General features: G+C 42.3%; 4 protein-coding genes and 1 non-coding gene across 5 annotated transcripts; 3 read left to right on the forward strand and 2 right to left on the reverse strand.

Moving 5' to 3' along the window:
• Positions 1-41: 41 nt before the first annotated feature.
• On the forward strand, positions 42-2798 carry LOC140801613 (PI-PLC X domain-containing protein At5g67130-like). Its single transcript, XM_073156800.1, has 8 exons — positions 42-222; positions 299-421; positions 527-664; positions 1503-1601; positions 1683-1986; positions 2067-2290; positions 2369-2455; positions 2536-2798. Exons 1-8 carry the CDS (start codon positions 157-159, stop codon positions 2695-2697), a joined length of 1203 nt encoding a protein of 400 aa, XP_073012901.1. The 5' UTR covers positions 42-156; the 3' UTR covers positions 2698-2798.
• A 198-nt stretch (positions 2799-2996) lies between these two features.
• Positions 2997-3195, reverse strand: LOC140802471 (U2 spliceosomal RNA). The gene has a single exon (XR_012111659.1). It is a non-coding gene; the product is annotated as a U2 spliceosomal RNA (small nuclear RNA).
• A 1082-nt stretch (positions 3196-4277) lies between these two features.
• Positions 4278-6420, forward strand: LOC140801907 (small ribosomal subunit protein eS10z-like). Its single transcript, XM_073157274.1, has 5 exons — positions 4278-4387; positions 4465-4513; positions 4588-4870; positions 4988-5123; positions 6050-6420. Exons 1-5 carry the CDS (start codon positions 4385-4387, stop codon positions 6119-6121), a joined length of 543 nt encoding a protein of 180 aa, XP_073013375.1. The 5' UTR covers positions 4278-4384; the 3' UTR covers positions 6122-6420.
• Positions 6421-6982: 562 nt separating this feature from the next.
• Positions 6983-8583, reverse strand: LOC140801908 (transcription factor bHLH95). The gene is made up of 3 exons (XM_073157275.1): positions 8215-8583; positions 7366-7782; positions 6983-7252 (listed from the first exon to the last, which is right to left on the reverse strand). Exons 1-3 carry the CDS (start codon positions 8539-8541, stop codon positions 7157-7159), a joined length of 840 nt encoding a protein of 279 aa, XP_073013376.1. The 5' UTR covers positions 8542-8583; the 3' UTR covers positions 6983-7156.
• A 1469-nt stretch (positions 8584-10052) lies between these two features.
• LOC140801557 (leucine-rich repeat receptor protein kinase EMS1) lies at positions 10053-11617 on the forward strand. Its single transcript, XM_073156718.1, has one exon. It carries the CDS (start codon positions 10344-10346, stop codon positions 11463-11465), a length of 1122 nt encoding a protein of 373 aa, XP_073012819.1. The 5' UTR covers positions 10053-10343; the 3' UTR covers positions 11466-11617.
• Positions 11618-11711: the final 94 nt, after the last annotated feature.

Below are 11711 nucleotides of genomic sequence, written 5' to 3' on the forward strand. Positions count from 1 at the left end.
CACGTCACACTTGTATATATATATATCCGCCGACCGTCAGATATTCCCAAACTCTACTTATTCCGAGAAGAAACTATCCCTATTCTCCTAGTCTACTCGGACTTCTCCAAACCTCCTAGTTTTAGGAGAATAAACCCAAACTTATCCCACTATACGATGGAGAGATATCTACCTTTGCTCCTTCTACTTCTCGGGTTAATTATTCCGGCTTCGTCATCCAAGGTTCGGTACTTATTCTCCTCTCCTTTATTCCCGTCTTTGATCGCTATACTCCAACTTATCCTCGTCATGTCCACAGATAGGAGGGACGTGCTTGGTCGACTCGAACTGCGACTCGGGGCTACATTGCGAGACGTGCCTGGCGAGCGGCGACCTCCGGCCGAGGTGTACTCGGATCCGGCCGGCCGATCCCAAACCGAAGGTCCAGATCGATTGAATACCTCCGCTAGGTTTTTCTTTTGTTGGGTATTTGCGGGGTAGTAAGTGTAATTTGGGCGGCTATCTCTGCTGCTGTAATTTTTTGCAGGGGACCGATTTGCCCTTCAACCGGTACGCTTGGCTCACGACCCACAACTCTTTCGCAGTGCTAAACCTGGACTCCTTGACTGGAATTCCCAATGTTGCCCCTAGGAACCAGCAGGACTCCATCACGGCCCAGCTCAATGTACGCTTCTCTCTCTCTCTCTCTCTAGGATAAGCGCGAATTTTGATGCGGGTGTGAGGTGGATAAGGGGGGGGGGGGGTTGTTATCCGTCACTTTTGCTTTTGCGTATAATAAGGAGGGTTTCTGTTGGAGTAGCTGAAAAGAATATGTAACCTTAGCGTGCGCGCCACATATAATAATAGTTTGGTTTCAGAATAAGTAGCGGATAACTAAAAGATATAGCATACCTAACTGGAATTGGATAAACTTATCCTTGTTCTCTTTGCAGAATAAGTTGTACCGTTGCACATTTGTAGGATAGTGGGGACCGGTATACATCTAATAGATCATGTGAAGCTGCAGTGCAACGTTCAAATAGTACATTTCAAAATTTGAATGGGATTTGAATGTCTGGTCACTTGATTTATTCACTAGGATTGTGCATTGGAATGCATTGGATACACTAATCTCTTAATGTGAGATTCGAAGTTTTTGGTCCAATACTGGGTAGAGTTGCTGATGTTAAAAGCTCCTGTATGTATTCATATCGAACTTCAAAAGGATATGCTCGCAACTAATTCCAAGGTTTTGTTAACTCTGATAGAATGTTTTATGTATAGGCTGGCTTTATTGAATATATTAGTAATAATATTTGCTTATGGTAGTATGCATGTCATAGCATTACTACTATTTTGCTCGACAAGTAGTATATCAAAAAATTATAATTCTATGTTATTACATTGTGACACGTCAGAAAAATTGTCATCCTAAGTTATTTGACTAGTTCTTTTGTGCAATATTTTGCACTAGTTACTACAATATGCAAATTTGTAATCTAGTAGCTTCATCATAAATGCAGAATGGAGTTCGAGGATTAATGCTTGATATGTATGACTTCGACAACGATATCTGGTTGTGCCATTCCTTTGGTGGCAATTGTTACAACTTCACAGCCTTCGTAAGATCCTGAACAGAATTTTTTCCACAATGTTACACGTGTTTGTATATCTCCCACTAATACAAGTTCATTCTTGATCAGCAACCCGCCATCAATGTGCTCAAAGAAATTCAAAATTTCCTTGCAGCAAACCCCTCTGAAGTCATCACAATATTTATCGAAGACTATGTCAAATCCCCCATGGGTCTCACAAAAGTGTTTAACGCTGCAGGCCTCAGGAAATATTGGTTCCCGGTGTCCCGAATGCCCAAGAATGGTGGCAACTGGCCTTTGGTCAGTGACATGATTAATAAGAATCAGCGACTAGTTGTGTTCACGTCGAAATCGAGCAAAGAGTCTACAGAGGGCATCGCCTACGAGTGGAGATATGTCGTGGAAAACCAATGTATGAAGTTTGTTATTGCTTTATTAACAATTTTCGCAGCATTTGCTGTCTTGCTGATCATCATGCATTATGTATTGCAGACGGAAACGATGGAATGAAACAGGGTTTGTGTCCAAACCGTGCTGAGTCGGCACCGATGAACACCCTATCAAGATCACTCGTCTTGATGAACTATTTCCCGGATAATCCAGACTTCGCGACTGCCTGCAAGGCCAACTCAGCACCGCTCGTGAACATGCTGAACACTTGCCACAATTTGTCGGCCAATCGCTGGGCTAACTTCATAGCCGTCGACTTTTACAAGGTAACAGAAAAAATAAATTGAAACCACATTTGACCAATAATTTCTTTGGTGTAAACACTTTTTATGTATCTGATACAGAGAAGTAATGGAGGAGGATCCCCAGAAGCTACAGACATAGCAAATGGCCACCTAGTTTGTGGATGCAACAACATAGCCTATTGCAAGGTAATGTCTCATTCATTATAAAAGATCAGCAAAATAATACGCTTGATCTCTTACTCATTATAAAAGATGATTTTGATCAGGTTAATGCTACCTTTGGCACATGCAACGAGCCACCTAAAGCAGGGCCTGCACCATCTGGTGCAATACAAGATACATCACTTGCTTCTACGCTTTCAAGTTCACTATTACACCATCATTTGAAGGTGGCTTCCACCATTGTACTCCTATTCTTCTGTTTGTAATTGAGTCTCCTTTTTCTTCACTTTGTTCATAGTTTATTCATTCTAGCCCAATGTCAAAGACTAGTGATGTGAATAAGAATCTCGTTTAAGAACATAAATAAGCTACTATTCTTAGTTTTTTTTTTTTCCACAGCAATCGTATTATGGTGCAGCCCTCTGTTCACATTTGCCAAACAAATAAATATTAACTGCAAAGTAAAGGATCAAATTTCCAATACCATGATATACCATCTATTGTGAAATTAGAATTGGGCTTTGGCCAGGCCCTAGAGGATTGATAAGTTTACATTTAGTCTTGGAAGGGGTGCGCCAGGCCCGTGCAGTAGTGCAACGCATGGGCGACGCTTGAGGGCCCCAGCAGCAAGCTACTGTGAGGTGGACCCTCCCCCAAAAGAAATTAATTTAATATCATGGTGGGCCGATGGCCCACGTATCAGATATTAAACTGATAAGAACAGATACTACACTTGATCTTAGCCAAAAGGCCGAGAAAGGTATGAGTTTAACTGATGCGGTGCGTTCGCTTAAGTAGGCGCTGCATGGCCTCGCATCTCGAAGCTTGTCGATGTGGGACTAAAATACACTAGACAAATTGGTCATTGTGTACTCGCATTTACATATTTAGATTGCAATAAATTAGGTTGTGACTCTTGAATTTGCCGGACCCATGTGGCATTGTGGATATTATCTCCGAGATGTGTCAGTTTTGAATTTGACTCGCATTTGCATACTTGATACTTTATCCCATTGTCTTTTAGTCTATTTTTATCTGTAGAGCTTGTATTCCAGGCTATAATATCTATTTTATCTATTCCGTATGTATCAAGTTGTAATCTATCGATTCATAATAATAAATTTATAAGTCTATAAACTTTCTTCCAAAAAGGGGAGGTAATATATTTCTTCTCTAAAAAGCTCTTCTCCATTCCTTGATTATTATTTCTTTGTAGTATATAGAGGGAGTTTAGACCGAACTAGAAAAGTTTAACTTGTTGTCGTTTCGTCAGCCCGTGAGAGAGTGGGTCATGTCGGGCCGAGCTGACCTCTTAGGCTTATTTTTAAAAAATATTTCCTTTTGCTCGGTGTTTTCAGAAAAATAAAATGTTAAAAATTATCTTTAGTAGTATCTCTGTCAGGCCGGGCGTGAGGGGAGAGTTGGGTTTTAAAAAATATTTAAACAATATAGAGTACACAAAATGTCATTGGGTTTTACTGTAGCTAGATGGGTAACGAGCGCGTCGAGTCAAGCTAATGGGTGGTGGGCTTTCCTTCAGGCTTTCTGGTCGAGCCGATGGGGTGGCTTCAGGGTCGGGCTGTGCAGGCAAAGGACTGCCCGTGCCACTCGTTTGTAGTTTGGGCTCAGACTGGGCCGGGCCCAACCATGATTGGGCCGGGTCGAGCTGGGCATGAGCAGGCTGGGTAATTTGATCAGCTCTAGCTCTAGTGGTGCATTTGGCTAAACCGTAATTATGTGGCTTGTTGCTCTTATAGTGGATCCATTTGCAAAATTGGATGATCTTTAATCCGACCCGAACTCTGTGATCAATTCAATCCAGTGGCCCAACGCTACTCTCCGAGATCACCACCACACGTATATAAACTCACACCCACACCAAACCCTAGGGTTCTCCTCCTCCTCTTCTCTACCCTTGGGTGTCGGGCTTTCCTGCCGCTCGAATCCATCACCATGGTAAGCAATCCATGCTTTTGTCTTCTCCTCTGAATGCTAACCCTACCTAACGATCTCTTCTTCTCTCTCTCTCTCAGATCATCCCGAAGAAGAATCGCCATGAGATCTGCAAATACCTCTTCCAAGGTCCGCCTCCTTTTCCACTCCACTTCATCTCGATTCCTAGTGTTAGGATTTACAAATCTGTGTGGCAATTGCAGAGGGAGTGTTGTACGCGAAGAAGGATTACAACCTCGCGAAGCATCCGCAGATCGATGTGCCGAATCTCCAGGTGATTAAGCTGATGCAAAGCTTTAAGTCGAAGGAGTACGTGAGGGAGACCTTTGCGTGGCAGTACTACTACTGGTATCTCACCAACGATGGCATTGAGCACCTTCGTACTTATCTCAATCTCCCATCGGAGATCGTTCCAGCCACACTGAAGAAGTCGGCGAAGCCGCCTTCCAGGCCATTCGGATCTGGGCCTCCCGGTGATCGCCCAAGGTAACGTGGATTTGGTGTTATGCGCTTGAAAATTTTGATTTTGTATGGAATATTCTTACTTATATACTATTTCGTGAAGCCTTATTGATTGGTTGGTGCAAAATGGTGTTTTGGTAGGGGTCCGCCTCGATTTGAAGGCGATAGGCCAAGGTTTGGAGATAGAGATGGGTATCGTGGAGGTCCTCGAGGTGCTCCTGGTGATTTTGGAGGTGAAAAGAGCGGCGCGCCTCCGGAATTTCAACCGTCCTTCAGGGTATGTATTTGTCGTTCTTATACTTGTAAATTTTTTGGTTAGTATCTGGTAATAGATGTTATTGCTGCTGTGTATTTGATTTTTATTTTGCAAATCTGTCTATTAATATTCTTTTGTTAGAGTAGATTGCTATTATGTTACCTCCTAGTATATAATTCTGAGTTCTTAAGCTAAAAGTGTCGTGGAGTTTGTGTTTGAGGCCTAGGTAAAGGAACTGATGCTTGGTGAATTACAAAACGAATTATTATGGATATAGACCTAAAAATGTCTCTCATCCAACTAAATTGTAAGTATGTTATATTCTAATGAAGTTTCTCGCCTATTTGCCTTGTAAGGTGAGGTGTGCCATGATGTTTTCAAGCCGATCAGTCCTTTAGTTCTTTACCATCACGAATGGTTTGATGTGGGCCTGAGGATATCAGGCTATGGTCTATGGAGGAGTTGAAAGTTATTAGTTTTAGTTTAGTCATGTTTATAATTATTCGTTTGGATATTTTCGATTCATCCTCTTCTTCCACGGCTTTCAAAATAGGACGATGAACCAATTTCGTATTTACATCCTACTCAAGAGACTGTGGGGCCGTAATGTAATGCTTTCTACAGAATCCCCTTTTGCTTGGGTTTTGAATGTGTATCTTTTATTGCAACGAATATTTGGAGCGCTTCCTTGCCATGTCATCAGAAATTACTTGCCTACCTGGATAATTTCAGCATGCATGGATGCTGAATCATTTTATAGTGGATGTAAAAGCCTTTTTCCTTCCAAAGTAACAACTCAACCCTTCTCTACAGAAGCTATCCTTATATTTACTTTCATTTGTCGCCTCTCTTGACAGTATTTGTGTAACATTACTACTTGTCAGATATCTTTGGCTCTTTGCTATCACATCATTTCTAATGTATTCTTCCTCTTTGAAATTATACAGGGTTCTGGTAGGCCTGGCTTTGGTCGTGGTGGCGGCAGCTTTGGGGCAGGTCCGACATCCTCCATGGAGTGAATCTAGTCTGAGTCTTTTTATTTCACTGCTGCTTCACATGCTCATAACCTCATCAAACATTTTGTTGTAGTGGGAGGTTTTTTATTTAATGTAGTTTTGCTTCCAAGAATGAGTTAATTTTTGTGGGCATATCTATATGTTGAAAAATTATTGTCACTAGTTTTCTTCTAATTTTGTGGAGAGTTGCAATTGTCTGGGAAGGTTTTTGTTGATATTCCTGAAGAGACTATTATTTCGAGTAGGGCCTTAATGTTATAATGATGCTGTTAACACTTCATCAACATAAATGTTTCTTTTCATTCTGGTAGTTTCTTAACACGACTGCGAGTGTTTCTAAATCTTTCTGTTGTACAGCCTAGACTCAGATAGTTTTTTACCAATTTCTCTAGATCCAAAAACGCTTCAAGTAGGTTGGCCAAGAATAATTATGCCCTCTTTAAACTAAAGAAAATAGCTCATCCCCTGTGAACAGGAAATATGGCTCTTGGAGAATTTAAAATTAATCACACGTAATGAACTCTAGTATACAAACTATTTCAACCATCATTAGTGCTAATATTTTTTCCAATAATAAATTGCTAAATGATTAGAATTCTTTTTATCGTATCTTATTTCTATAAGGATAATTAAGTCTTTAACATTCTCGTTAACGATTGTTTAACAACTGTAACTTGGTTATATCACATAAGGAGTTAAATGCTTAAATTAAAATACATAGGATTAAGTGAAAATTGGGTCATGCCATAGAGATTAAACTATAATTTACTCAATAGAACAAAGAGAGAAAAACGAGAGAAACTGATATAAAGAGTCTAAATTGTGAAATAAATACCAAGAAACTTGAAATATGTTTTTCTTCCTTTCATCCATAAATCTACACCCCTACCTAACACCACTATGAACTTTGAAGACTCAAAAGAAATCTTAAAATAAATCCTAATGAGAAGAGTTCCAAGACTTGCCCCTCTACACCATCACTCGAAAGCCTTCAAAGAATAGATAACTTAGGCCAACACTTGATTTAGCCACATCATATCATGCAGACAGCCACAGAATAATCTCTCCCACTGCTAATTTGTATATCCCTTCAATCGCCAGTGTCTCAGGAAAGTGCTCAGAAACTCCACTTGCCTATTTACAATCCACAAATACAAACAAGCCATTAGTATCGTATACATATTTCAATCTATTATATAGTGACATGCATCTAAATAAATTTAGAGATGTAATTTTTAGATGCTTACATGGGCATGGATCATGCACATAACCCTAAAGCAATCAGATGTCACATGAGCTGAGACCAATTCAAGCTTATGCTTCTCTAACACATAGACAATGGTCGTGAAGATGCCTGATTTTTTCGCCGTGCAGATGCTTATATGTGCATCCTCGCCCGTCACACTTAGCACTACGTTAGGGGATGACCATGTCTGGAAGCAATGTGGAAGCTGGGGGACCGAAACCGCTGACGGAGAGCTCATCGCCGACCAATTCATGGCCTGATCAGCCATGAACATCTCTCGAGTCACGATCGACGATGAGGGATCGTCAGAAATTATGCCACGGAGTCGGTCTAGCTTTTGTTTCTGAAGCTTTTGTAGGGTTTGTTGCAGGCTCTTGATGTAGTTCACTGCTTCGTCTACTACGGTGGATTTATCAGCCTTGTCAAGGATTAAAAAATGGAACAAATTATAAGAATTTTGCACTGAATTATATGCTATCCAATGATAAGGAAGAGAGAGTGAGAGCAAGATTCCAAGCATTTAGTGCATATGTAATTAGAAACTCCTGACATAGCTTTAAATGCAAATTTTGACTGGACTTGGTCCCATCTATCAGTCTAAATTGGGTAGTCACCTTGTGCATAAATTGGTTTGCATGCATTAATTTATGAACCAATAGATTCTTTCTCGCTCACCAAGTAGTCCAAAATAGGACACCTTCCTTATCACAAGGAATTACAAGAACAATAACAAGAACTAGGGTTATTCCAAGCCATAGTCAATTCCTATCTTACTTCTATTAATTTTGAAAGAACAATTTAATTATATTAATAAAAAAATAAAATTTTTATATATAAAATAAAAAGTTACCTTAGGAGGTAGTTGAGGAAGAAGAGCATGAAGACTAGAGAACATGTTCCTCATCTTCTTCCTCCTCTCCCTCTCTGTCCATATATGTATCTCATGGTCGGATTCGCCACCGCCTTTATTCTCATTCACTCCACCCTTCGAGGAAGAGCTCTTTGATGCAGCTTTCAAGCCACTAGGGCTATTTGTGCTCGATTCGAGCGGCCTTGTGCCTGCCAATGGGCCAATACCCATTCCGTTAGAGTTATCGGAGTTACAGAAGACCCACGGTTGTACATCCCAGAGGAGCCCCACTTGCCCTTCTGCACAACCATCGCCTTCCTGAGACATTACGTAGAGATAAAATAAGAGTATAAATGGGAAAAACAGGAGAAAAATCTGAGAATAAATAGATAGGAATGGAGAGAAGGTAGGGGGAGGGGTTTAAAAAGGCGAAGGTAATTAGGTTAGATTAGGATGCGCCCAAAATATAATCATAAGACAATGCCGTTATTGGCGCGTGGTACAAAGATTTTGCCAAAGCGCGGGCCCCGCACTGGACTGTTTCCAATACCCATTTTACCCCTGACCCTTTACAACAATAACAGCCCTGCCATCCCTTTTGTACACATTCCACTGCCTATGCCAGCGAGGCTGCGTGGAGCGGTGACATGGATGGATCCCTCACCGACACGTGGATGGTTCGAGAGACGAATAGGACGGTTTCAGTTTCTCGTGGGTTTTGGGAGCTCCAAAATTCGGCTCAAGAGGAGAGTGGCGTTTATCGTAAATATGGGGCAAGTAGAAGGGTTATTTTTTCTTTCTTGCCTTGGAAAGGGAGTGGAAAACTAGAAACGCGTCATGCTCTGCAGCAAATACAACTACACAAGAAGCCATGATTTGGCCGTTATATCTGTAGTAGAATCTGGCACTGAAACTGCTGCTAAGTTTCCTTTCTTTCTTCTCTCCTCTCTTGTCTTACCATCATTAAATTACAAACTTTTCCAAGGGGGTTAAATTAAAATTAATAAAAAAGTGTTCGAACTAAATGAATATAAACATGAACCACTAATCTACAAAAGGGATGTACTTATGAATGTGTTGAGTTTACATGTGAGTGACAGAAGCTAATGATGGAGGTAAAACTTTTGATTAGCGTTGTAAACAGACTTAGAAGTAGAGAAAGATTAATGGCATAAGAATAGGATGGAACAAATCACTGCTATCATTGGCTTCGCCAAGTGTCAGCATTGCTTGGTAAGTTTCTGAAATCAGTTTGCAATCATCATTTGCTTCCAGGGAAGCATCTCTTTGGTACCTTTTGGAAGCCTCTCTTTGAACAGAGTGGCATGCTACTGTTACGATTTGCCATCTATCATCACAAATTAAATTTACTCTCCAATTCCAACTATATCTACCTCGACTATTAGTGTCTTTTATAAAATGTGACAACGATGTTTGCGTTTCTCAATTGAAACCCTAAATCAATTTAAGTCGACTGTACGATGGACTTTATTGATATGTTTATTTGTTGACTTAATCGTGTCTTGCGAATCAAGTGGATGGGATTGAGTTAAAATTTATTCTGATATTTGTGAGATTATGTGGTAGTAATTTTATAACAATTTTATGAAATTAGTAATAATTTAGATACCGGAAAGTTTCTAAAATATCATTGCAATACAATATTTAAAAGTGATTAATCTTTTTTTTAAATAGGCAGCTATATGTACTACATCCTTCTCATCAGTGTGTATTTATAAGTCATGTTTTCGTAGCTTAATAATGTGAGGTCATGGTTAATAATCTAAATTCTATTAAAGAAAAAAAAAGGTAAGGACTAAGGAGGAGGGGGTGAAATGAAAATTGATAATTTAGGTAGGCTTTTATAGCATTCACTTATTAATCTAGCTCGGAATGGAGGTCCGACTCAGTCGAGTCAGATAGTGCGAAAAGTCGAAGAAAAGAATCGAAAGGAGTTGACTCCATGACGACCACCCGTAACCATGCGAAGCTTCGCTCTTTAACAAATTTTCTCCACCGGCAGTCAAACGCCGTGTCGTCTCCCACATCTCTCTCACGCCAAAACCTAAACCCCAATCCCCCTATTCCCCACCATCGCCTTACCCAATCCCAATCCCAATCCCAATCCCATGGATCCCCCTCTCCAGGCGTTAATCGCGGCGGTCGCGGCCTTCCTCTTCATCTCCCTTCTCTTCGGCCTCCTCGTCGTCTTCTGCCGCCATCCACCCGTGCCCCCGCGACTCCACTCCCTCTCCTCCGTCACCGTCGCCGGCGCCGGCGCCGGCGCCGGCGAGGAGAGCACCTTCTTCTTCGACCCGTCCCTCTCCCGCGTCTCCCTGACCGAGCTCTCCGCGGCGACAAAGGGGTTCTCCCCCGACGCGATCATCGGCGACGGCAGCTTCGGCTTCGTGTACAAGGCCGTGCTCCCCTCCTCCAACGACGTCGTCGCCGTCAAGCGCCTCTCCTCCGACGCCGCCGCCTTCCGCGGCTTCCGCGAGTTCCGCGCCGAGGTGGAAACCCTCGGCCGCATCCGCCACGCCAACCTCGCCCGCCTCCTCGCCTTCTCCTCCTCCGGCCCCAACGACCGCCTCCTCATCTACGAGTTCCTCCCTCAAGGCAGCCTCGACGCCTGGCTCCACGACCCCGACCACCAGATCCAGCTCCAGATCCTAAACCCCGACCCCAACCCCCTCCCCTTCCCAATCCGGCTCGTGATCGCCAAGGGGATCGCCCGGGGTATCGCCTTCCTCCACGAGGAGTGCAAGCCCCCGATCATCCACCGCGACATCAAGGCCAGCAACGTCCTCCTCGAAGTCGACTTCAACCCCAAGATCGCCGACTTCGGTCTCGCCCGGCTCGTGGAGAATTCGAGGTCGCACGTGTCGACCCAGGTGGCGGGGACGATGGGGTACATGGCGCCGGAGTACAAGGCCGGCACCACCATAGCGACAGCAAAGGCGGACGTGTACAGCTTCGGGGTGTTAATAGTGGAGGTGCTGACCGGCAGGAGGCCGAGCTGGCCGGTGAGGGAGGAGGAAGAGGGGAAGGAGGTGGGGTTGATCGCGTGGGCGAGGAGGAAGGTGGAAGAAGGGAAGGGATTGGAGATTTTGGACCGTCGGATGGAGATCCAAGCGGGGAAGATGGAGGAGGAGGTGAGGGGGCTACTGGATGTGGCGTATAAGTGTACCGATGACTCATCGAGGGAGAGGCCATCGATGGGAAAGGTGGTCAAGCTCTTGGATCAGATCTAAACCTCAAAATAGTCTAATACCTATTAATTACTAATAATTGTAAATATAGCTTGTTTTTATTTCTTTTAAGAAATAAAAATCTTTGTAATAGAATAAAATAATTTTACTTGCTGCGTGCATTCACATCAATTAGATACTTAATTGCCTAAATTGTGTCTTCATATCAATACTCAATACTCATCAATTAAATAATTTCAATATATATATTATATCATGGATGGGAGTATTATTTAGCTTTTTATTTAA

The sequence above is a fragment of the Typha latifolia genome, chromosome 15 (assembly GCF_019914945.1).
Source record: "Typha latifolia isolate L0001 chromosome 15, TyphaL0001v2, whole genome shotgun sequence".
Classification (NCBI taxonomy): Eukaryota; Viridiplantae; Streptophyta; class Magnoliopsida; order Poales; family Typhaceae; genus Typha; species Typha latifolia.